The sequence below is a fragment of the Stomoxys calcitrans genome, chromosome 4 (genome assembly GCF_963082655.1).
Source record: "Stomoxys calcitrans chromosome 4, idStoCalc2.1, whole genome shotgun sequence".
NCBI lineage: Eukaryota > Metazoa > Arthropoda > Insecta > Diptera > Muscidae > Stomoxys > Stomoxys calcitrans.
The window spans coordinates 50368873-50391661 of record NC_081555.1 but is presented as its reverse complement, the minus strand read 5'-3'; the positions used below and the strand labels follow the sequence as shown (position 1 = coordinate 50391661).

At 36.7% G+C, this 22789-nt stretch overlaps 1 protein-coding gene across 3 annotated transcripts in view; it reads left to right on the top strand.

Moving 5' to 3' along the window:
- The first annotated feature begins 7994 nt into the window (after positions 1 to 7994).
- The window catches only part of LOC106080848 (probable serine/threonine-protein kinase DDB_G0282963), a 56739-nt gene continuing 41944 nt past the window's right edge, over positions 7995 to 22789 (top strand). For 2 of the 3 annotated variants that reach the window (XR_009398007.1, XM_013242439.2), the window contains exon 1: positions 7995 to 9957. Coding sequence is in view for 2 of the 3 variants with exons in the window: in XM_013242439.2 (XP_013097893.2) it covers positions 8592 to 9957 (1366 nt within the window). In the remaining variant the exon portion in view is untranslated. The remainder of the gene's footprint in view (positions 9958 to 22789) is intronic. The other variant, XM_013242440.2, reaches the window with a different exon arrangement.

Below are 22789 nucleotides of genomic sequence, written 5' to 3'. Positions count from 1 at the left end.
GCATCAATTCAGTCGCTGAATGAAAAAGATTTTGTGTTCCAGAGTTAGCCTACTTACTTATGATTACAATATGTTTTTACACCCACCACCATACAATGGGGGTAGACTAATCTAGTCATTTCGTTTGGAACAATTTGAAATATTGATCTGTGACCCCACAAAGTACACGTATTATTGATCGAGTCTGATCAAAAAATAACCGTTATTCATATTTTTTTCAAAAAGTATTTAGTTATTCATCAATAAAAATCTTGTCTCCTTCAAAGTAATCCCCCTCAGATATTTTTTTCCATTTTTGACATCTTGAGCCCCAAGAGGAGCCAATTTGGCGCAAGGACTTCTGAATTCCAACTACCATGCCGAGTATGATCCGTCTTGGTCTATAAGCTGTTATAGCCTCCATTTAAACCGATCAACAGATTTGATTTTGGACCCCGCAGCATTCTCAATTTTCATCCGATTTGGTTGAAATTTGGCCCAAGGACTTCTATTTGGACTTTCAACATCCGTGTCGAGTGTGATCCGAATCGATCTATAAACTGAGTCCATACAAGCCTCCATTTTAATTCGATTTGGCACAAACACATCTGTAATGACTTCCAGTATACGTGCGAAGTGTGATCAGAATCAGTCTATATACTGATAAAGGCCCTTAAATACCGATACCCCGATATGATTCTTGAGACCATAGAAGCCACAATCAACTCTGATTTGATTTATAAAAAATAATTCAAATAAATTGTGAGCTAATAAGGGCAAATTTTTAGCGGAATTCAAGGGTGTGGGTAACCAAGATTCGGACCGGTCGAACTAAGCACATCTTTACTTGTTCACTTAAATTTAGCGAAAATAGTACGAGAGTTTCAGTAACAAGTAAGAAAAGGCAAAAGTCCGGCGTAGCCTTTTACCAACAAGCTCAGCATATTAGACTAAAGATATTTATGTCATCTTCCTATAACTAAATCTAATTAAATTTTGTAAATATGTTGACAAGTCAATTAAAACCGGATGCAAAAATTTTTAAAGATCGGACCTAAACTGTGGAAAGTGCAACCATTATAAGATGAAGCAAGTACCTTATAGGAAATTAATTTAAATTTATACCAATTTTGTTTTTACAAAATCAATAGCGCCCGTCCTTCTTCGATCCAAAAGAGTAACCAGTCAGGGAATAAAATTGACCCCTAACTTAAAGATTTACGTGGACAGGCAGACGGACATGGCTAAATCGTGTCAAAAAGTGATTCTAAACTAATCGGTGACTTATCAAAGGATACAACTTTTTCCCACTTAGCGTTGCAAACAAAAGTACAAAGATATAACACTCTGTACCACAGTTGTGGTATAAATAGAATAGCCTGAAATATTGTTAAGAACCTGAAATCTAAATATTAGTGTTGCCAACTTTCAATCACAAAACAAAAATTAGAAATCCAAATTCAACAAAACAGAAAGGAAGGCATCGATATGCATATCATTGATATGTATTTACTCATACTCATATACCACAATGCACTCCAAACAATGAAACAAATACCACAAGCAAAAGTGTTAGTTTGTATATGCCTTGTCATGGGGATTATCAGCAATGGGTTTCTAGAAGGGGGTTTTTGAAGTTACATACCCACTTGCTACTCTTGACAACACTTCAACATCCAAAAGAGAAATATTGATAAGAATGTTTGTTACACACCCACTTTATTTGTAAACTTTCTTTCTCTCTCTCTCTCTCTCTATCCACTCATCTCTCTCCGAAATTTGCTCTTTATTATCTTGATTTTTTTTCTCCTGTTACGTTTTGATGGCGGCAAAGATGATAAGATGTTTCAGTTGGGGTGTTTCATTCACCAACAACACATCAACAAATTATCTCCATTACTTATTTAATTTCAGTGCTGACGCTCAAATCAAATAGGCGAGACTGTTTGACGTTTACATTTTTACTTCTTCCATCCGCCTACACGTACAAACATATGTATATATAATTCTCTCCGAAGCTCCCTCAGTTTATTTACAACATATGTTGACAACAAACAGCTGTTTTTTGACGGTAAAAACGTGCGCTAGCACATGAACACACATATACTATTGCCTCCCCGAATGTGTATAGATGATACCAGTTAGAAATTCATAGAAAAAAATCCCAAAGAAAAATAGGTACATATTATCAAGTAAACAGCATAGCTTAATAAGTATGTAGTTCCATTCATTATACACATGCCTTTTTGGTAGACACCCCGTTATCAACAATGTTTTCGAAATCCAATTGAATGTTTCTTTTCATTGGCATATTTTTTTCTGCTTCTTAATTAAATTTTATTTAATTATCTATTAAAAGTGGTCATGTGTGGTGTGGGAGAATGTGGGTGATGGGGCAATAAAGTGTGATTTTTTAGTGTGGTAGCGATCCAAAAGTAAACTATCGACCTATCGATTAATTGACTTTTCTTTTGTAAAAAAGTCGAAGTAGACTTTCACAGAATAAAAATGTCAAAAAGTCGACTTTGAACTCAAATAATTGACTTTTCAACTTGTGTGATAATGATTCAATGGTTAAAAATTCAAATATTCGATAAATCGAAAGACGACTTTTACTTCCATAATCGAACTTAGCTTGTACTAAGATGAACAATTTTAACACAATGGTTGGACCTTCAGAGCAATTAGCGAAAATTTCTAAAAGTCCCAAATATTTCCCTATTTTGCTAAAATTTAGGACAAAGATTTTCATACGAACCCTTGAAATCTTTGCATAATTGGATCTTTCGGATGAATGGGCCGGTTTCTTCATAGACTATCTTCAATTAAAAAAATTAAAAAGTAAAAGCGTGCTAAGTTCGCCCGGACCAAAATTTCAGACAAATCGGATAATAATTACGCCCTCTAGAGGCTCAAGAAATCAAGATCTCAGATCTGTTTATATGGCAGCTGTATCAGGTTATAGACCGATTTAAATCATATTTGGCGCAGTTCTTGAAATTTATAACACAACACGTCATGCTAAATTTTAGCTAAATCGGATACGAACTGCGCCCTCAAGAGTATCAAAAAATCAAGATCCCACATCGGTTTATATGGCAGTTATATCTGGTTATGGACCGATTAAAACCATATTTGGCATAGTTCTTGAAAGTCATAACAAAACACGCCATGACAAATGTCAGCTCAATTGGATAAGAATTGTGCCCTCTAGAGAATCAAGAAGTCAAGATTCCAAATCGGTTCATATGGCAACTATATCAGGTTATGGACCGATTGAACCATGTTTGACACAGTTGTTGAAAGCCATGACGAAACACGTCATGTAAAATTTCAGCCAAATCGGATAGGAATTGCGCCCTCTATAGGCTCAAGAAATCAAGACCCCCGATCGGTTTATATGACAGCTTTATTAGGTTATAAACCGATTTGAACCAAACTTGGCACAGTTGTTGAAAATCATAACAAGAGACCTTGTGCCAAATTTCAGCCAAATCGGATAAGAATTGCGCCCTCTAGTGGTTCAGGAAGTCAAGATCCAAGATCGATTTATTTGGCAGCTATATCACAACATGGACCGATTAGGCCCATTAACAATCCCAACCGACCTACTCTAATAAAAAGTATATGTGCAAAATTTCAAGCGGCTAGCTTTACTCCTTCGAAAGTTAGCGTGGTTTCGATCAAGAAATATACTTTATGGGGTCTTAGACGAATATTTCGAGGAGTTACAAACAGAATGACGAAATTAATATACTCCCCTCCTATGGTGTTTGTTCATCAATAACTTTCTTCAAAGTAATCCCTCTCAGATATATTTTTCGTAGACTTAATACAGTTTTTTAATCCATTTTTTCGAATAGAAAATAATCAAATAGCGCACCAAAACACGACTAACCTTTTTATCTGTCAAAAACAAACGGACGTTTCGAAATGGCTGATATTACCAACATATATAACAGACATATGTACCAACGCAACAGAAAAAAAAATTAAAATCGAACATACGTAACTCACGAAATTTTAAAGTAACGTTTATTTTTTGATAAGACTTTGTATGTTTATTACTTTGGTGAGATTTTAGTTGGTGATCGCAAAAAGCCTATTTGGGTTCACATTTGGATATTGCTCTAATATAAACCTAGGTACATTTGTGACTCCCGCTTTGAATAAGGTCCATGGTGGAGGGTTTATAAAATTCGGCACGAACTAAGCAAGATTTTGCTCGTTACTTGTAAACGGAGTAAATTTATGTAAGTCTTCAGGAGTATTCATGCTCGTTCCTGTCCAAAACATAAATGAAATAATGTATGGCAACTCTGTTCTCATGGGTGTATCAAATACATACCCTTGTTAGTCAGTTCTGAGGTTATTTTTAGTTTGTGTTTATTGTTATAGTTACACATTCATATTCAGCCGCGATTTCTTATAAAGTAGCGGTGAAAGTGTCACTGCTAAAGTTATTTCCTTGTAGCTTGTTGTTGCGTTTGTCTTCGTTAACACCTGCTTTAATGATTTATAGGATACCATTTTCGAAGGTTTTACGGCAGAAGTACCTGTGGTGTTGTTTATTTTTGTAAGACTTTTTGCTACTTCATCTGTCGCTTTTGGCATTTGAACATGCAATGTTTGCTCCTTATCACATCACACAATTACTACCGCCCTAACTTTCCAATCCATACATATTCTCTCTGCCTCTTTTCCTTCGCTTCATTTAAATGACACATAAACCTTTGCGTGTGTTAGTCACAAGTGTTAAGTACATTAGTTAATTTGTAATCACATGGCATTTACCTCAATACCCAGTACCTGCCTACCTACCAATCTTATGCCTTTTCTCATCTCTTCATAAAAAGTTTGTTCTCAGTTGAAATCAATGGTACAGCTTTTTATTCTCAGTCAGTTAGCTGGCTGTTGCGAAATACTCAAAGCAGTGCAAAAACGCTTCGCTCAAGTCTCTTTCTATATCTACTACAATAGAATGGGGAGTATAGTGGTCTCGTCATTCCGTTTGTTACATCTCACAATGATGTTACCTAATCCCAAAAATATATTCTTGAACGTCTCGATAAGGTGATTCGTTATGCTCATTTGCCTGAGACCAAAATTTGTCTTCGATTTGGGTTATATTTCCTCCCGAAGATCAGCAACCTTCAAACTTTCTTTAATTTTTCAAAGAGTTCGTGGTGGTGTGTAGCCTAGGTTCGGCTATTCAAGCGTTTTTACAAGTCTTTCCACCAGATTGCACAATGTTTATCCTTACGTACCACTCACTGCCAGTGAGCAACTGTGCTTTTCATTATATATGGGTACAAATACGCAAAGTTATGCAGTACTCCAAATCTACATGTGTATATTAATAAAAGAGATTTCTATGTGGCTTTAAGACACTTTGCAATGTTGCCATATTTTTTCCATTACATTATATGGATAAATCGCCCGAAGAACTTTTTGCTAATATATGTACATAGAAATAACGTTAGGCCAATATCTAGTGAGGAAACACTAGAACCACTCTTGCACATTTCCCTGCAAACCCTCCAACGGGAAGCGTGGCGCCGGAAATGGTTATCACTGACATATAATTGTAGTTGAGTGTGAGTCACGGATGCTTTGGGCGTTCAAAAGTTCCGACCCTTTTAAATCGTCTTATCCAGATATTTATCGCCGGTTGAACTACAAGCTGTGTCCTATAGGCTGGCTCTTTGGCTTGGGAGATATACTCTGCTTGTAGTATCAGCATATCGCATATACCTGTGGGATGGAGAGATGCAAATGTAATGTAAAACCTACGTCGATTATAAAGAACGTCGAAACTCTGGGCGTTAATATCACAGGAACAGGAGAAGGAAGATGTCTTCTAGTTTCTACTGCTGAACCAACCAGATCGCTTTAGAAATCCCAACAACATGCGAATGTTCACATCCGCCAATTCGTCTGAATTGGAAGTCCTCAAAGAAATGAGAATCTAACGTGGAAATCCTTCTGCCTGCCAGTGCGGAACAACCACACAGCAGATGTTCTACAGTCTCCTCTTCAAGGCGTCCTTACAGCTTCTGCAGAAGTCGTTACTTGCAACCTTGAGTCTATTAGTATGTTTTCTGATCAGACAACCTAAAAAGAGTCGTCTCCGATGTTTCCCTTATAAACAAGTCCATAGACTGAATTTCCAACATAACTTCCAATGACCTAGTCGCAGTGGTTTCCATAGCCCCAGACACAAACTATAATGTGACTTTGTAACCATCTGTCATTCGTTGCCCTTCATGTATGACACTAAAGGCATAACTACAGATTGCAGTTCCCTTGGAATGTGTTAGGTAGTTCCTAGTTTTGCAAGCTCGTCAGCTCTACAATTCCCTGGGCGATATTTCTGTGACCCGACACCAAGAACAAGTGAGTTTTGAACTGTTCAGCCATCTCGATGGGAGATTAGTGACAATCGATGGCGGTATTTGAATTCAGAAATATGCTCCCCATGGATTTAATAGCTGCCTGTCTGTCTGATAAGATATTTTTGCCAATCGTCGTAATGAAATTATATCTTAAGCTTCAATTATACGATCGGACATATCATATGAGCTGCCACTTTCTGTATTAATAAGACTTGTCTTATGTACTCCATATACGAATAGAGCGCGCTCTAATCGTTATGTATTCTCATATGTATTGTACTTTGTTTATACACATATCTACATGTATATTCGTTAAACAAAAAAAGCTCGATTTAATCGATAAAGTGGCATATTAATTCTAACAAGCCGATTAGAGCGCACAACAAGCCGATTACTCGCTAAGGTGTATGACTATAGTGGCATGGGGCGAATTAATATCCGCACCCTCTTTTCAACCTCACCTTTTCCAATACCCCTTTCTCATAATAAATTTTTCATGCGTATAACACGATGTGTACTACTTCCAGAGTTGTATTTGTGAAAGTACATATGACATGTCTGATCGTTAAGCCACAGCAGGCTTGGTATCTGCAAATCTACATAGATGAGTAGAGGGCTCCATCGATATAGCCATGAACACTATTAGCAGAAAGTTTCCGCACACTCTCTAAGACATCCTTCGAAAATCTCTAGGTACCACAGCAAAGTGGTGTACACTCATCCCCATAAGCACAGATTATTTCGCTTAAAAGTTTTGCAAATAAAGCCATATGGCAACCCTCATACTAAATAAACCATACCTGTTTTGGCTTATAGTCCCCAATATATGGGCGGTGTGTTTGAGTATGCGTGAATGCAATCAGCTTTTATTTGTCATGTTCGTTCCCCTTGTCGTTGTTGCTGTTATTATTGTTGGTAGACGAGACATCGCATGGGAATGCTGTCGTTTATCGGTCGGTAACAACATTCATTCGGGTCATATTTTATACAAAACAAAGCCCCAACGAATTGAAATACGAAATGTCGCTGCCGCCAACATCAACGTTACAACCGCCGTTGCTGCCAATTCACTGCTCATTGCAAAGTGGTGTTAGCTGTTATTGGTGTTAGGTTTTTTTGCTTTGTTTATGGCCTTTTTTGTTTGTGATGCAGCGTTGTGGTTGAGGGTGACGATGTTTGTAGGAGGGTGTAAAAGTGGACCTTAAAATTCTTACACTCCCACACCTACAACAGTCTTTTGTGTATGTATGTATCTGCAAAGGCAAATAATGCAAAAACACGATGAAAGAAAGCTCTGTTGTTGTTGTTGCTATGGCATTGGTATGGGTTAGGTCTTTCCCAGGTTGTCTGTCATTCATTTATAGCCATTGACGTAGAACGTACTGTTGTGGTGTTTTTTTTTTTAGTTCATTGGCTCACAGGCAGGTTGCCGGGGGCGAATGACGGCGAAACACATTCCGATGTTGTGTTTGTTTTTTTTTATTTTACTTTTCTGCAAAGTGCTTGCTCTCTGTATCCTGGCCAACTACAGGCAAACAACCAAAGTGCTGTTGTTGTCGTATGACGTTCCGTTTTATACGTCGCTGCTGCTGCACTTATGACTGCTGTCGCTGCTACTATTTTTTGCATGTCGCCTGCTTTTGTTGTGGTTTTTAGAACATCACCACTGCACGTTGACTGAACTGACTACTGGCTCTCTGCCACCAACAACGACTCACGGCGGAGACATTCATGTACAACTCAAAAGAAAAAATCCCAAAGAAAAATTAAAATTGCATTTCAATTTGTTGTTTGCTTCGCGTTCGTCGTTTGTGAGCTGCTGAGAATAATTTGTGCAAAAAAAAAAAAAATAAATTCAATAACAACAGCAACGAAGCAAACACTGTATAAGACGAAAAAGACTAAAGCATTGTTAAATTTTTTAAATAAAAATAGCAATCATTCGTAAATAAGTCGCTCGCGTGTGCGGTTGACAAAACGTTATAGTTGTTGGCTTAAAATCAAAAACAAACAACAATTGCCAAAAACAAAAAATATTTCGATATTGTTTTTTAATGTTTTCGTTAAAATGTTGATAAATTCCATGTCAATTGAAAGAAATCTGCTTAACAAAATAAACGCGTTCGCGAAACGTGGTTGATGAAATCACGTCTTTTGCTTTGTGTCTTGTTCTTTTTGTATCAACCCCAAGTTGTAATCTACGCCGTCTAGAGCGTCATGTGGCACCCTGCACTTAGCACCAGTAATAAACCACTTCAAACAGAGTTGTATGCAAATGCAGCATTACCACCACCACCCATGGGAGCACCGGATGATATTTCCCTAGCAAATTTAGTGAATTTAACAAAATTACACGAGAATGAGTTGATGGCAAAACCCCAAACGTCATCGACAGCCACGAGCCACTCAATGGCGGCCAGTGTGGGTGCAGCCAATGCAAGTCCTTCAACTGCCGCAGCAGCGGTGGCTGCAGCAGCTGCCATGTATTACAATGCCAGCAATGTTCTATTGCAGAATGGTCCCCTAAGTCTTATGGCCCAACTGCAACAATACATGAGAAACCAAGTGCGAACCTGCCCCAAAAGTCCAGCGATTCCTTCAACACCCTGGCCGGCAACAGCAATTGCTGAAGCCAGCAACGGACACTTGTTGCTTGCTCCATCTGAACTTGCCGCCAATGGGTTGATGGCAACAAGAGTCACAAACTCAACGCTACCACTTCGCTGTGAGGATGCAATACCGTCGCAATTAGTCACCTCTACTAGGAGCGCCTCGGCGCCAGTCAACAATTCGGTAATAGATTTAATGCCATTGGATGTACTAGCCGATACCTTCATTCGTTTGAATGCATTGCATTTGTCACAACAAACGACGACAGTTACTCAAACTAGCCTACAGCCAGCCGTCATACAATCGCCAGCATCATCACATAGCCCGTCAAGAGGGGTGGGTGATGATAGCTTTGGCTCGGTGGCAGCAGCCGCAGCGGCAGCTATGTTGTCTATGCGTACATCACCACTACCTGTGAATGCGGCGGCGACGGCTCCCGCCCCTTCATTGGCCATTGTTCCTGCGCCACCGACGACAATACCATCGCCAGCATTTGTGCATAACAATCATCCTTTGTTTAAGCCTTATTTTTATATGGATAGTCAGCAACAATATCTGAACAAAGTTACAGCGATTAATGCCTTAAATGCATCCTCAATAAAAACTATTCCCAGTGCGAGAGCAGCATCTTTGCCCGCGTATTCTGATATGCATAATTATTCCTCGAAACCGTCTCTAACTGGATTTAAGAATTCTTTATCGAAAAATTCCTTGCTTCGTGGTTCGTTATGTTTACCACCCCGCACCAGCAGCAAGTCGCCAGCTGTCAACTGTGATCTCAAACGTACTCTGCGTAAAAGAAGCGATCATTTCCTGCATAAACAAAAGTCGCCAAAATCGAAAAGCTATGATACATCTTCGCTGCAGGGTCATAGAGCGGAGGTCAGTGGCGACAGGGAACTAAATGAAGATGAGGTGGATGAATCTCTACTGCCACCACCAAAAAAGAAATGGATACGTCACTATCTAAATGGTAGGCAATTACAACACACAATTTTTATCTTCCATTTTTTCGTCACAAAAGGCTGGATTTTTATAGGAGTAATAGTTCTACGCAGATTGTAGGGTGTACAAAGTAATAATGTAGATTTTTTGCCTGAAAATGAAGACAAACCTCATCCATAGTATTGTCCAATGTTAACCATTACTTGACCAAAATAAAACGGGAGCTACTATTTGTATAGTAACTGTACAACATTTCTCCTGTAGGTCTATGGACAGTATATCCATCGCTATATGAATTGGAAAGGGGGCGCTAGTGAGAAAAAAGTGTCGAACTTAATTGGTGTTGTCTCATTCATTTCATAGAGGTAATTTCGCAATTTTTTCGAGAAAAAAAAATCAATTTTCCAATGTTGGACCTTTGGACCCCCCACACACCTAAAGATTTCTGATGAAAAAAATGCCCAAAAATTTATAGTTTCCCATAATAGTGGATACTTTTTATTTCAAATCAGCAGACAATGTTTGCTCATACCAGCAAACTTATTTCTCTGGGTGTAATACAAAATACCCTTCTGATACTACCAAATACAGAACATTATGTTTATGCCATGGATATTCGGCTTCAACATCAACGTTAATGTGGCTGATTGGTTTATATGACATCTATATCAGGTTATGAAACGATTTGAACTATACTTAGCAACGTTGTTGCAAGTGATACCAAAACATCACGTGCAAAATTTCATTCAAATCGGACGAAAATCGCGCCCTCTAGAGGCTCTATAAGTCAAGACCCAAGATCGGTTTATAGGGCAGCTGTATGGACCGATTTGGTGGTGGTGGTGAGTATCACCACTGAATTTATACTTTCCGTAATCTTTTTTCTTCAAATTTAGAAACAAAAAGTAATGCCATGTACACATTAGTAGAGCAATAACAAAAAATGCGAGCGAGCTTCAGCCACATTTCGAAATGTATACCAATGGATGCGATGTCATGTGTGCAAGGAATTTGTTGATCAGGTAGCATTTTTTTTCAGTAATATTCCACAAATTAGAATCATCTCTTCCAACCAAATTTCTAAACCAATTTCTCTAAATTAATCAAAACAAGTAACAGGCAAACATAAAATATAGCATAATTTTTTTTCAGCTGATTTTTGTGCTTAAATGCAGAAGATTTGGTTTGCTGATTTTGCTGACCGAAATGTTTGCTGAAACAGCAGCCCTATATTTGCTGAAACAGCATTAATGTCTGCTGTCCCATTTTCAGCAGACAAAAACTGCTGTTTTAGCAAACATTTTTGCTGTTTTGAATAATAAATTTCGTTGCAGAAATTTAGTAGTGCTCCCTTTTTGTAGCGTTCAAGCAGAATTTTCAACACTCAATATCGCATTTTAATGTATTTTGGTTTCAATCAACACAAGATCCAATTTTCTTGTTTTTGAATAATTTCCGATGTTTTTTAACGAATGGAAATGGCTTGTTGTTTGACTCGAATTTTTTGTGTTTAACAATAATCTTCCTTGAGTAATGCTTTCAATTCCTTATTTTCAAATACCTTTTGGCAGATCAGTCCCTTCACTGTCTACTTGTAGAAATCACCATTTTTGAGTCTCGTTCACAAGTTTTTAGTCGATCAAAAGCTTCTAACAATCGATAACTTTCAGCAGCGGAAAGACATTAAATGGACTTGCCGTGACTTCTTTTTCAGACACAAAATTTAGCTTCAGCGATTGAATAAAATGTCTGTTTACACTGTCGGTTATCGATTAATGTGTTGTTATTCTGTTTGACTTTTCTGTTCAGCTTTCGGAATTATTGAAAAAAAAAACATTAGCAAAATCTCATAATTACATAATTTTTTTTTTTTTTTCATATTAGACCAGGATTAATTATTTTTAAGTGCTCCGTCTAAGCCATAAGGGGGGTTTTAAGTTCCTGTTTCACAGTGAAGTATACATGTTTTTCACGATTACTTTTTTGAAAAAAACTGTAAAAATCTCTCTGATAACATAATACTTGTATAAAATGTTATCATAAATAATGAGGGAATGCCCTAGTAAATGCAATAGCCAAGCGTTTTGGCTTCAAAACCTGTTACCTACAAAAAGTTAACGTGAAAAATTTTAAATTTTCACTGTGAAATACGAACTTATTACCCCTTACCTATAAGCGTAAAAAAGGCATTTATTTATTTCCCTTTTTAAATTTTTTTATGCAGTTTTTATGCGAGTTTTTATGCGACTTCCCACGTGAACAACGACAGTTGTTCATATAGAGTATCAACCCATAAGGTTGCAGACAAAGACCGTATACGACCAAGACATAGGGTCTGTTTGGTCTTCCTAATTTCGTAAAAGTGACACAGTTTAGATTCATGCAAGTTGGCACATAGAATGCAACATTTTAACCAATTCATCTATTTGTTCCTTCATAAATACAAAATTAATTTGCAAATTATTACGAAGTTACGTTCAATTGCGTTGAAAAAGAAGTTTGTTAAATATACAAATAAAACTTTTCTTTAACATTTTTGGCACAGTTAATAGCAAGTTTAAAACACTATTTTTTTATTTAATACAAAAATTGAAAATTTTCAACATCATACCGCTAGTAAAAACAACTGTTTCATACATGTTGGAGCCTAAATTGTGTTTTCTTTTTAGAAAAGAAGACTAATCTTGTACAATTCCTAAAATCTTTGGTTGCAGAAAGCGATCAGCTGACATAAAACTTTTTGAAAATTTGACAGTACTTCCCATTGAGCATATCAACTTGTTCTCTTTTAATCGGCGCATTTTCACGTCCTCAATGTTGATGGGGCCTTTTCACTTTTTGTTATTGGCAAGTGTGGTAACCTTTTATTACTCAGCCATGGACAGATGTTAACTCTCCAAAATAGCATATTTGGTATTAGATGTGTTCGGCAATTTTTCCAGTAAAATTTTTTTTTTTTAAAATTTTGCAACTTTTTTTTAATAATATTGCAGGTGTTTGTAAAACATCTGTCCAAAGCTGCACTTTGCTGCAGGGGAAAAACCCTGCATCAGAAGTGTGCAGCTTCTTAATTACCAAACTTTCAAAGTTTTGCCGACTGTAACGCACTCTTTTGCCGGCAAATAATATACAGAATTCTAATAAAATTTTTTACAAATTTAAATTGTTTTTCCTTCCACCGTAATGCGTGTCATATGTTACACCTAGAAATATTGAACTTGACATCAAAAATTTTAAATTTTTGATTGTCATATTATTTGGAATGGATAAAGCCTATTTGCAATCAAAGTTTTGCAGGTTTTAGGGGATAAAAATGCTCGCTCCTATATAACCACTGACAAAAATCGACTTCTTGAAGCAAAATTCTAATTCGCCAAAAAAATAAATTGTGCATATCTATCTTATATTAGGACTCAACCTCAATGCCAAGTATCTCTTCTGCAAACCGATGTTTTGAATATATTTCTTGAGTTCAAAGGAATGATAAATCTTATACATATGTTGAATAAGTTATATGTTAGTCATCGGAAATCTTAATCCGAAAAACCTGGCGAACGACGCGACGGCTGACAATATATACGATTCGTGCCGGTCGAACTTAAAGCTTAAATAGATACATACTTGTTATGACTAAAAACAAAATAAAGTGTGAAATGCACGAATATTGCTTTTCACTTGCTCTACCTGTTCATCTATCCCTGCACTTCTATCTGTCAGACCAACTGACTGAACATGTCGTAGAATAATTCCATTGTTCATTTGGTAGGTAATATGCGTATGTGCTCAGTTTCACCACTAGAGCATGTGTTTGTATATTTCTCCGCTCGGTTCCTTGTCTGTCGACTGTCCCAATCCATTTTGTCGTTATTCATTTAAACCAATATCAATTTGAATGATTGACATCTATTAGATCGCACATGTTGCTCATTAGATTTTTTTTGGCATATTCTATTTGGTGGGCTGTCAGTGTTTTCTGTTGGCTGCCAATGTGTACTACATATCTTACGGTCGTTAGTTTTTACTTCTATGTTTACTTTTTAATTTGCATTTATTAAACTGAATAGAACACTTAACTAACCCAATGCATTCATACATGCATACAATGCCTATGCATTTGCTGAGATACAGAGAGCTTTGGAAAATGGTACAAACTCAATCTAATATCTTGCAATTATTAGTAATCCACCTTTTGTCTAATGACAATAACAAGTAAGTACTCGTTACAGCAGTACAAAGGGTTCTACAATGTGTGTGTATACACTTTGCTGAAAATGACTGCTGCTTAATTATGAGGGGGATGTTAGAAGAAAAAATAGCACACATATGTAAATGTGTGTCTCAGTGGATGTTTTAAATCACCGCTGAATGTATACTTTCCATCATCGTTTTTCTTTAAATTTAGATACAAAAGCCATGCCAGTCGTGTGGACATTAGTAGAGCAATAACAAAAATGCGAGCTAACTCAGCCAAATTTCGAAATATATACCAATGGATGGATGAGGTAGCTTCTTTACAGTACTATTCCACAAATTGAAATCATCTCTTCCAACATAATTTCTAAAAAAAATCTAAAAAATGCATAAAGGAATCAAAACAATTAACAAACAACCATAAAAAGTAGCATATATTTTTTTCAGCAAAGTTTTGTACTCAAAACAGCTGATTTTTTTAGTTGAAATATCAGTAAGAAATGTTTGTTAATACAGCAGCCCTATGTTTGCTGAAACAGCAGTAATGTCTTCTTCCCCATTTTCAGCAGACAAAAGCTGTTGTTTTAGCAAACATTTTTGCTGTTTTGAATTAAGTGTCCCTAGTCACTGCAATGACCGATAAACATAATTTCAAAGAAGGGGGAGTAAAACAACATTCAGCTAATAAAATTTAAACAAATTCCAAAAACTCAAAAATATGTATATAGATAACTACTTTTCCAGTAAAAATTTGTTAATAAAAATTTGCAGGAGAGTAAGAATAGCCCTAACTTTCTTTTGCTGTTTGTTTGAATTAAACAACTGGCTTTCATAAAACAGCTGTTCGATGCTGCGAATTACTGCTGGGAAAAAAAACTTCCAATAGAAAATTGCATGCTCTCAATTACCAAACTCTCAAAATGTTGCTCGCTCTAACCTACTCCCCCGGTCTCTTCTGCTGGCAAATAAAGACCGCTAACGACTTCCAGTAACAATTTGTAAAATTTTTTGAGTACACGAACACACTTGATATCGATAAATCTTGCGCTTTGCTTGTTTTGTTTGTAATGGCAAATGCTAAGTTTTGTAATAAGCATAATTGTCTCTTTACATTTACGCTACATTAATTTTACATTTGCGGTACGTTATCGAGAGTCTAACCATGGCTTATGTAGTCAACTGTGAAATATCGTTCAACTTATCTACATGGTGCACAGAATTATATACATATGTATCTCACAGAATAGGTACTATTATTAGGCGCCTACTGCTACTGAGATTATTTTATCTAATAAAACTAAGGAGATGTGCTAGCACATGTGCATGGTGACTTATTTATGTATGCATGTGTGTTTGTATGCTTGTAGATTTTTTAATTAAAATTGATTGCGCCCTCAAAGTTGATGTCATTCTCTCAATGATAGCAGCAAATGCATTGAATGTAGAGATGGGTTTGTTGTTGGCGAGGCAAAACGAAATTGCAAATGCAAACGAGAATGGCCAACACTTACACAAACTAGTCACACAGCAATCGGTAACAACAGAAAAACACACCTGTATACAACGTATCTAAACGGTACACCACCCTCTTGTTTTCTCGTTAGCTTGCATGTTGCCCACGACCTACGACGCCTCGTGTATGGCAGCTTGGTATTGCGTTTAAATGGCTGAGTGCTTTAGCGCAGCGCTTTGACGTTATTAGCTGTGGCAGAGCCACGGCAGCAGATACATCTGCTTGTGCAACAAATTAAGCAAACACTATAATTATTTTATTAAGTTTAGAAAAGCTACATACCTATTGGGTTTTGTGCGAATGCATGTACTTGCATGTGTATTTGCCAATATTTGTACACGTGCACTGAGTGGCATGTGCTCAATAGTTGCACCATGTCATACAAACATTCACAACAACAAGAAGCTGATTGTAATAGGGAAAAATAAATTACAGAGCACGAAAATAGAAACAAATTCACATCAAGTAACAAATGGAATGTGGAATAAGTAAAAACGCCTCAATGAGAATCGCTTGGGCATGGGCTTGAAGAGGAAGTATAACTCGAAATTCTTCAAGTCCAAAATAAATAAAAATTATGCATATTGGTATGTTTGTATGTGTCAAAGGGGGTTTCAACTAGAGCTGGCAGAATATCGATATTTTTTGACTGAATATCGATTGATATTTTTCTGATGGTTGCTATGGCAAAAGTTACTTTTTTTGCAAAACTAAACAAAATTAAGCTATCTGACACTGAATGTATCCTCTAAGATCCATTGTGCCTATAGAGGGCGCAATTTTCATATGATTAAGCTTACATATTGTACAATAACATCGTAAGAGCTACATAACGGAAATCGTAAGACATGCATAACGGACAAACCTAAAACACTCAAGAGTTCAAACCGTAAGGTGCAAAAAACTGGGGGGATGCGTCGTACCCACTTATAGTAAAGGAAGCTCTCGATGTCTAGGATGATCTAAAGCAAATAGCAGAATGTCCAAAAACTGAGAGAATGTCCAAAAACGAGCCATTCACTTATAGTGAAGGACGTTCTCGATGCCTACAATTTCATTTAAAAAGCGGAATATCCAAAATGACCACACGTCTAAAGTCTAAATCAAAAAGCGAATTTCTTGCAATGCTACTTTATCTAATTCTCTTTTTTTATGATTTTTTGTCATTTTTTTTGATTTTATTTTTAGATTTTTTCTGTTAGATAAGCTAAGCTCGTAACATAGCACTGTTAAGTGAATTGGTTTGTGTCTCTGCTAGTTAAAGTTACATTTATCTTCACGGACATAACAACACATTTTATGTGCTCAGGAAGTTGAAAAAGGGAATTGGTCTCTATGGCAGCGGTCCGTTGAAGTTGTCATGAGTGTCGATGAGTCTTATTAAGCTAATTGTTATCAGTTGTAGGGATATCATCTAAAAATGTGCCTTTAAGAGTTACTAATTGAACCGAGCCCTATCTGCTGCGCCTTCTTTCATTCTCTAACACCTTTTATTTGAGTCCTTTATTAACATGTGCGGTGGAACGACCCCAGATATTTCGGTGGCATAGGGCGGCACCCTGCCACCCTACCCCGAATTTAGATACCAAATTTTTTTAGGTTAATTTATATGTACACAATTTCGCTTGAATTGCCTCGCCCATCTTCGAAAGCTAACGTTTTTGAAAATTAAGCGATTTTCACTCACATCTGACTAGAGTGCCTATCTCTTTTAAACTACCCGCGTAGTATGTCGAGCTGGGAAACAATCAATGGTATTATCGATAGGTTGATTTTTGCGCCAATATCGATAATTTTAACACCATCGATACTAACAGGAAAAATAAAATGGACCCTTTTTTGATAAAAATTATTGGACTAACAACCAATCCCATAATTTATAAGCCAAATGTTAGATTTTTATTAAAAATCCTTCAAAATTACGATGAAATAACAAAAAAGTACGACATTTGTCGATATTTCACACTATCGATAGTTAAGAGGAAATATATCGAAATTATCGAATGGAGCAAATATCGATGGTTTGCCAGCTCTAGTAATATGGGGGTATTCAATGTTGTTATACCATTTGTAAATCCTCGAAAATTTTCTCTATGGCATTCTTAATCGATTTAGTCCATCCATCTGTCAGTCGAAAGCGCGCTTGCTTTCGTTGAGTAGAGATAGCCGCTCGAAATTTTGATAAAAAAAAACTTCTTATTGATGTATGGAGGGTGTATTAGATTCGGCCCAGCCCTTGTTTATATAAATTTTATAGCACCTTTGCGAAATTCGAAATATTAAGCTCTTATGAAAGTTTCGCACACAAATAATTTTTTTCGAATTTTGATACAGCTGCCATATATACACTGTAAAAAAAAATGGTCACGTCATCAATACCTCTTGGTAACGAGGGTTGCCTTTTATATTTCGGGATTAGTCAACCAATGTATTGTAATCTGCCAACTGACAGCTCTATCGTAAAGCTTGACATTTTTGAGGTTATAAGTATTCAGAACGTTTTGACATACGAGCGCCATTTATGTTGTTTACAGTAAGTTAAAAGATTCATCTCGCCCAAAAAAAAAAATGGAATTAAATGGTGAATATTTTCGTGCGATTATGACTTCTGCGAATGACTTCTTTTTATTCCCGTACGTAAAAAATAAAATGAGAGGTTAAAGTTTTTCGACACCTGAAGAAGCATTTGATACGTTCAGAATGCACGTTTTGGAGATAACTCAATCAGAGTGGCAAAAGTGCTTCGACAATTGGTTCAAGCGCATGCAAACGTTTATAGAACTTGATGGGGAATATTTTGAAATATTTCGATGACTAATATTTGTTTTTGTGTTCTCTAATCCCGAAATATAAAAGGCAACCCTCGTATAACTTTTTTCAATATAAAACGGTACTGAATGCTTTACACTCGGTATAGTTAAAAAAAGGGTTAAATTCACAATACCGCATGAAAGGGAAGATAGCACATCTGGCATTAACTTTTCCTTCAGTTTATGTTCGATTTACATTTACGCTTTATAGTACTAACATTTGTGTACCTATTTTTAAGAAATTTTAAGTTTTGGTCATCTAATTGGGGATTTGGTGGATTTTTAAAGAAAATTTGGTAGAAAAAATGTTCTGCAGTGGCAACACTGTTCAGTGCAGTTCTCCTACAAAACAATCATTCTGATCCCACCTAATACAGTGTTTTACACGAGCACCATAGATATTCGGTTTTGGTGATGATTTGGCAAATGGGGTGGCACTTCGGGTTGGTTTTCCAGGTATATCCATTTTTTGCCACCAGTAACAATTCGATTCAAAAATTATTTCGAGGTTATCGAGCAGGATTTCCGACATGCTAATTTCAATGTCTCAAATCTTTAATTGCTATGTGTTAACCGTAAAAAGAGCTTCGAATATATTTCTCATTCATTTAATTGACAATGCTAGATGTTTTATACAACCATCTCCAGACTCCAATGATCCAATAGTATAAACTTGAACGAGTGCGGTAATATTTAATTTCCAGTCGTAGTAATCGTCAGTACTAAGCGCTGTTTGATTGTTATTCTCCAACATTCTAGTTGAAGCAATTGCAAAGTAAATAGTATGAAATTAGTTTTGTATTAGTACATCATAGCTTTTCTCTTCTATTTTTTTTGTATAAAAAATGTAAATATTTTGTGTTATTTTCCATTGGCTAATATTCAGTTATGCATCCGTAGCATGTGACGTCGATAAACTGGATAGTCATTAAAGTAGTGCATATCTTTCTTTATACTTTTTTAGATTTGTGTATTACAATTTGTTGATGTTTTTCATATTCATTCCTACGATTAAAGTGTCAATTGTACTGTAAAGTTATACAGTCATTTTTATATTCCATCATGACATGGAGGTATAGTAACATCGTCATTCCATTTGTAACTTATCGAAATAATGATCTGCGACCCAACAAAGTTTATGTATTCTTGTTCGTCTTGATATTCTAAGTGTATTAAGCCAGAGGGCGCAATTTTTATCTAATGTTTTGGTATCAAATCGGTTGATAATGCGATATAGCTGCCATATAAACCGATTTCCCAATTAGACTTCTTGAGCTTCTAGAGAGCGCAATTCGTTTCGAATTTGGTTTACATTTTGCATACATCTTTTAGGTTGGATTATCAACCATTGTGCCGAGTATTATCTATTAAAATTATTGATAATCTGATGTAGACGCCATACAAACCGATCTCCCAATTGGACACTCTGAGCCACTGAAGGGCATAATTATTATTCGATTTGCCTTAAATTTTGGAGGTGGTATTTTTCTATGACTTCCCTACGGGAAATGTGAAGTCAAAAGTCACTTAATTATCGTTAAAAAATATATTTTCTAACTAATGTTACCCCCTTTAAAATACTTGCAAAGTTATTTTAATAAGTGGCAATTCGTCACTTCGAGCGACAAAGGTTTTTTCATGTAAGGGGACAGGAACTGGGACCGGTACCTATCACCAGAGGACTTATCCCCCAAAAGGTTTGGGACCTGTCCCATTTCCCGAAGGATTCTAACAGCCATGACAAGTACGGTCCATATAGGTGGATAACTTGATGTAGCTCATATAGTAGTGAAAAAGTCATTCAAAGAACTTGACAAATACCATCCATGGTGGAGGGTATATAAGATTCGGCCTGGACGAACTTAACACGCTTTTACTTGTTTTTTCTCACTCTCCCAAATCCCGCTACAGTCATTAAAAATAGAGATATTGAGCTGAAACTTTGCACAGATTCATTTTTTGCCCATAAGCAGGTTAAGTTATGTTAAGCTTGATATAGTTGCTATATAGACCGATCCGCCGATTTAAGGTCTTAGGGCCAAAAAAAACCACATTTATTATCCGATTTTGCAGAAATTTGGGACAGTGAGTTGTGCTAGGTCTTTCGACATCCTTTTTTAGTTTGGCCCAGATCGGTCCAGATTTGGATATAGCTGCTATATAAACCGATCACATGATTTAAGGTGTTGGGCCCATAAAAGGCGCATTTATTGACCAATGTCGCCGAAATTTGGGACAGTGAGTTGTGTTAGGCCTCTCGACATCCTTCTTCAATTTGGGCAATCTCTACCGACCTTCCTTTGATATAGGGCTGCTGTTTGTATTTCAGCAGTTCGCTGTATTTCCTACTCTTTATCATGGTGTCCCCAAGGTTTTGAGTAGAATGGACGTAAGGCTTATGGGTCTGTAAGCCTTTCGAGGCGCATAACTTGCCTTGCCGGGCTTGGGTATAAGCACCACCCTTGCCTCCTGCCAGGTTCGGAGTATATGGAAGTCCTATGCACGCTGTAATAATAGTGGCCCGATGATAGATAGCCGCCAGATAGTCTGCCTCATTCTGTAGTAACGCCGGAAATATTCCATCAGGTCCGGGTGACTTAAATGGTTTAAAGCTCCTCCTTCACCATAAATTCCTTAATTATAAACCTTCGATCAACCTAATTATTCCTAGATTCCGGTGTCTTCGTGAGTCTCGTCGTATCCTGTGAAAATGGGTTTTCATCAAAAGCCTCAACAAAGTTGTCTCTGTCTCACTCCTATGTCGTCTACTTAAGTCTCAGTTTGGGCAAAGGGTTTTTAGAGATTTGGATATAGCTGCCATATGGACCGATCCGCCGATTTAAGGTCTTTGGCCCATATAAGGGGCATTTATTTTCCAATTTCGCCGAAATTTCGGACACTGAGTTGTGGTAAGCCCTTTGACATTGTTCTTCAATTTGATCCAGATCGGTTCAGATTTGGATATAGCTGCCATATAGACCGATTTCTCGATTAAAGGTTTTGGGCCCATAAAAGGCGCATATATTGTCGATATCGCCGAAATTTGGAACTGTAAATTATGTTAGGCTCTTCGACATATTTTTGCAATTTGGTCCAGATCGATTCAGATTTGGATTTAGCTGCCATTTAGACCGATTTCTCGATTCAACGGCTTAGGCTCATATAAGGCGCATTTATTTTCCAATTTCGCCCAAAATTTGGGACAGTGAGTTGTGTAAGGCCTTTCGACATCCTTCTTCAATTTGGCCCAGATCGGTCCATATTTGGATATAGCTGCCATATAGAAGGATCTCTCGATTAAAGGTTTTGGACCCATAAAGGAGCATTTATTGTCCGATGTCGCTGAAATTTGGGACAGTAATTTATGTTAGGCTTTTCGACATCCGTGTCTTATATGGTTCAGATTGGTCTTTATTTGGATATAGCTACTAAATAGACCAATATTTTGTTCTACAAATTGAACAATGACTTGTACTTATTAGACCACTCAATGTCCGTGCCGACCATATCGGACCATATTTCGATATAGCTGCTATGTGGGCATAAATTATGCATTTTTCACCGGACTATGACGAAAGCTGATTTACATATATACCCGAGATGGTGGGTATCCATGTTATGTTTATGTTTGTTGTTATTTTTGAGGTTTTCTCTCTTTTTTCCTCTTTCATCTTCTAAAGACACATTTTAAAATTCTCAATGTTCATGGCGCCTTTCCACTCTTCGTTTTAGGCAATTAACCTTCTATTAGTTTACCCTGATAATTCTATTGATATTAAAATTAAAGACATAGTTGCATACAATGGTATTTGTTAGACATTTAATTACTACCCTCCAAACATTTGGAAGTGACTTTCTCACTCCCTCCCAGAATTGTCACTTTTTAGATCCTTTTATATGATAGTTTGTAGAGATTTCATGATTTACAACAACAAAATACATTACTGTCGGAATTCTATCATTTATGTTTCGCTAATTAGTTTCTCATAATCAACTGTTATTGCTACAAATTTAAAAATAGATTTTTTGTTGTTGTTTTGGACGCTAACTCAAAAAAGCCCAAACAAGAGAATGTATGTTAACTTAGCCTTCTGTAATGAAGAAAGGCCGGTAGCACAGAGCGATAGCATAAGCCTCACAATCGTAAGGTTGGCTGTTCAAATCCCAGTCAGGGAAAATCATTGCAAATAAAATCTTCGATTATTAATCCTGATTTGGAAAAGAAATAAATTAGAAAGAGAAATAAAAATAAGCCTCACTCTAGAAGGTAAAAAAAAACATTAGCAAATAAAAATTTATTTTTATTAATGACGTTGATAATCGAATTTTGCACTTTTTTTAGTCCC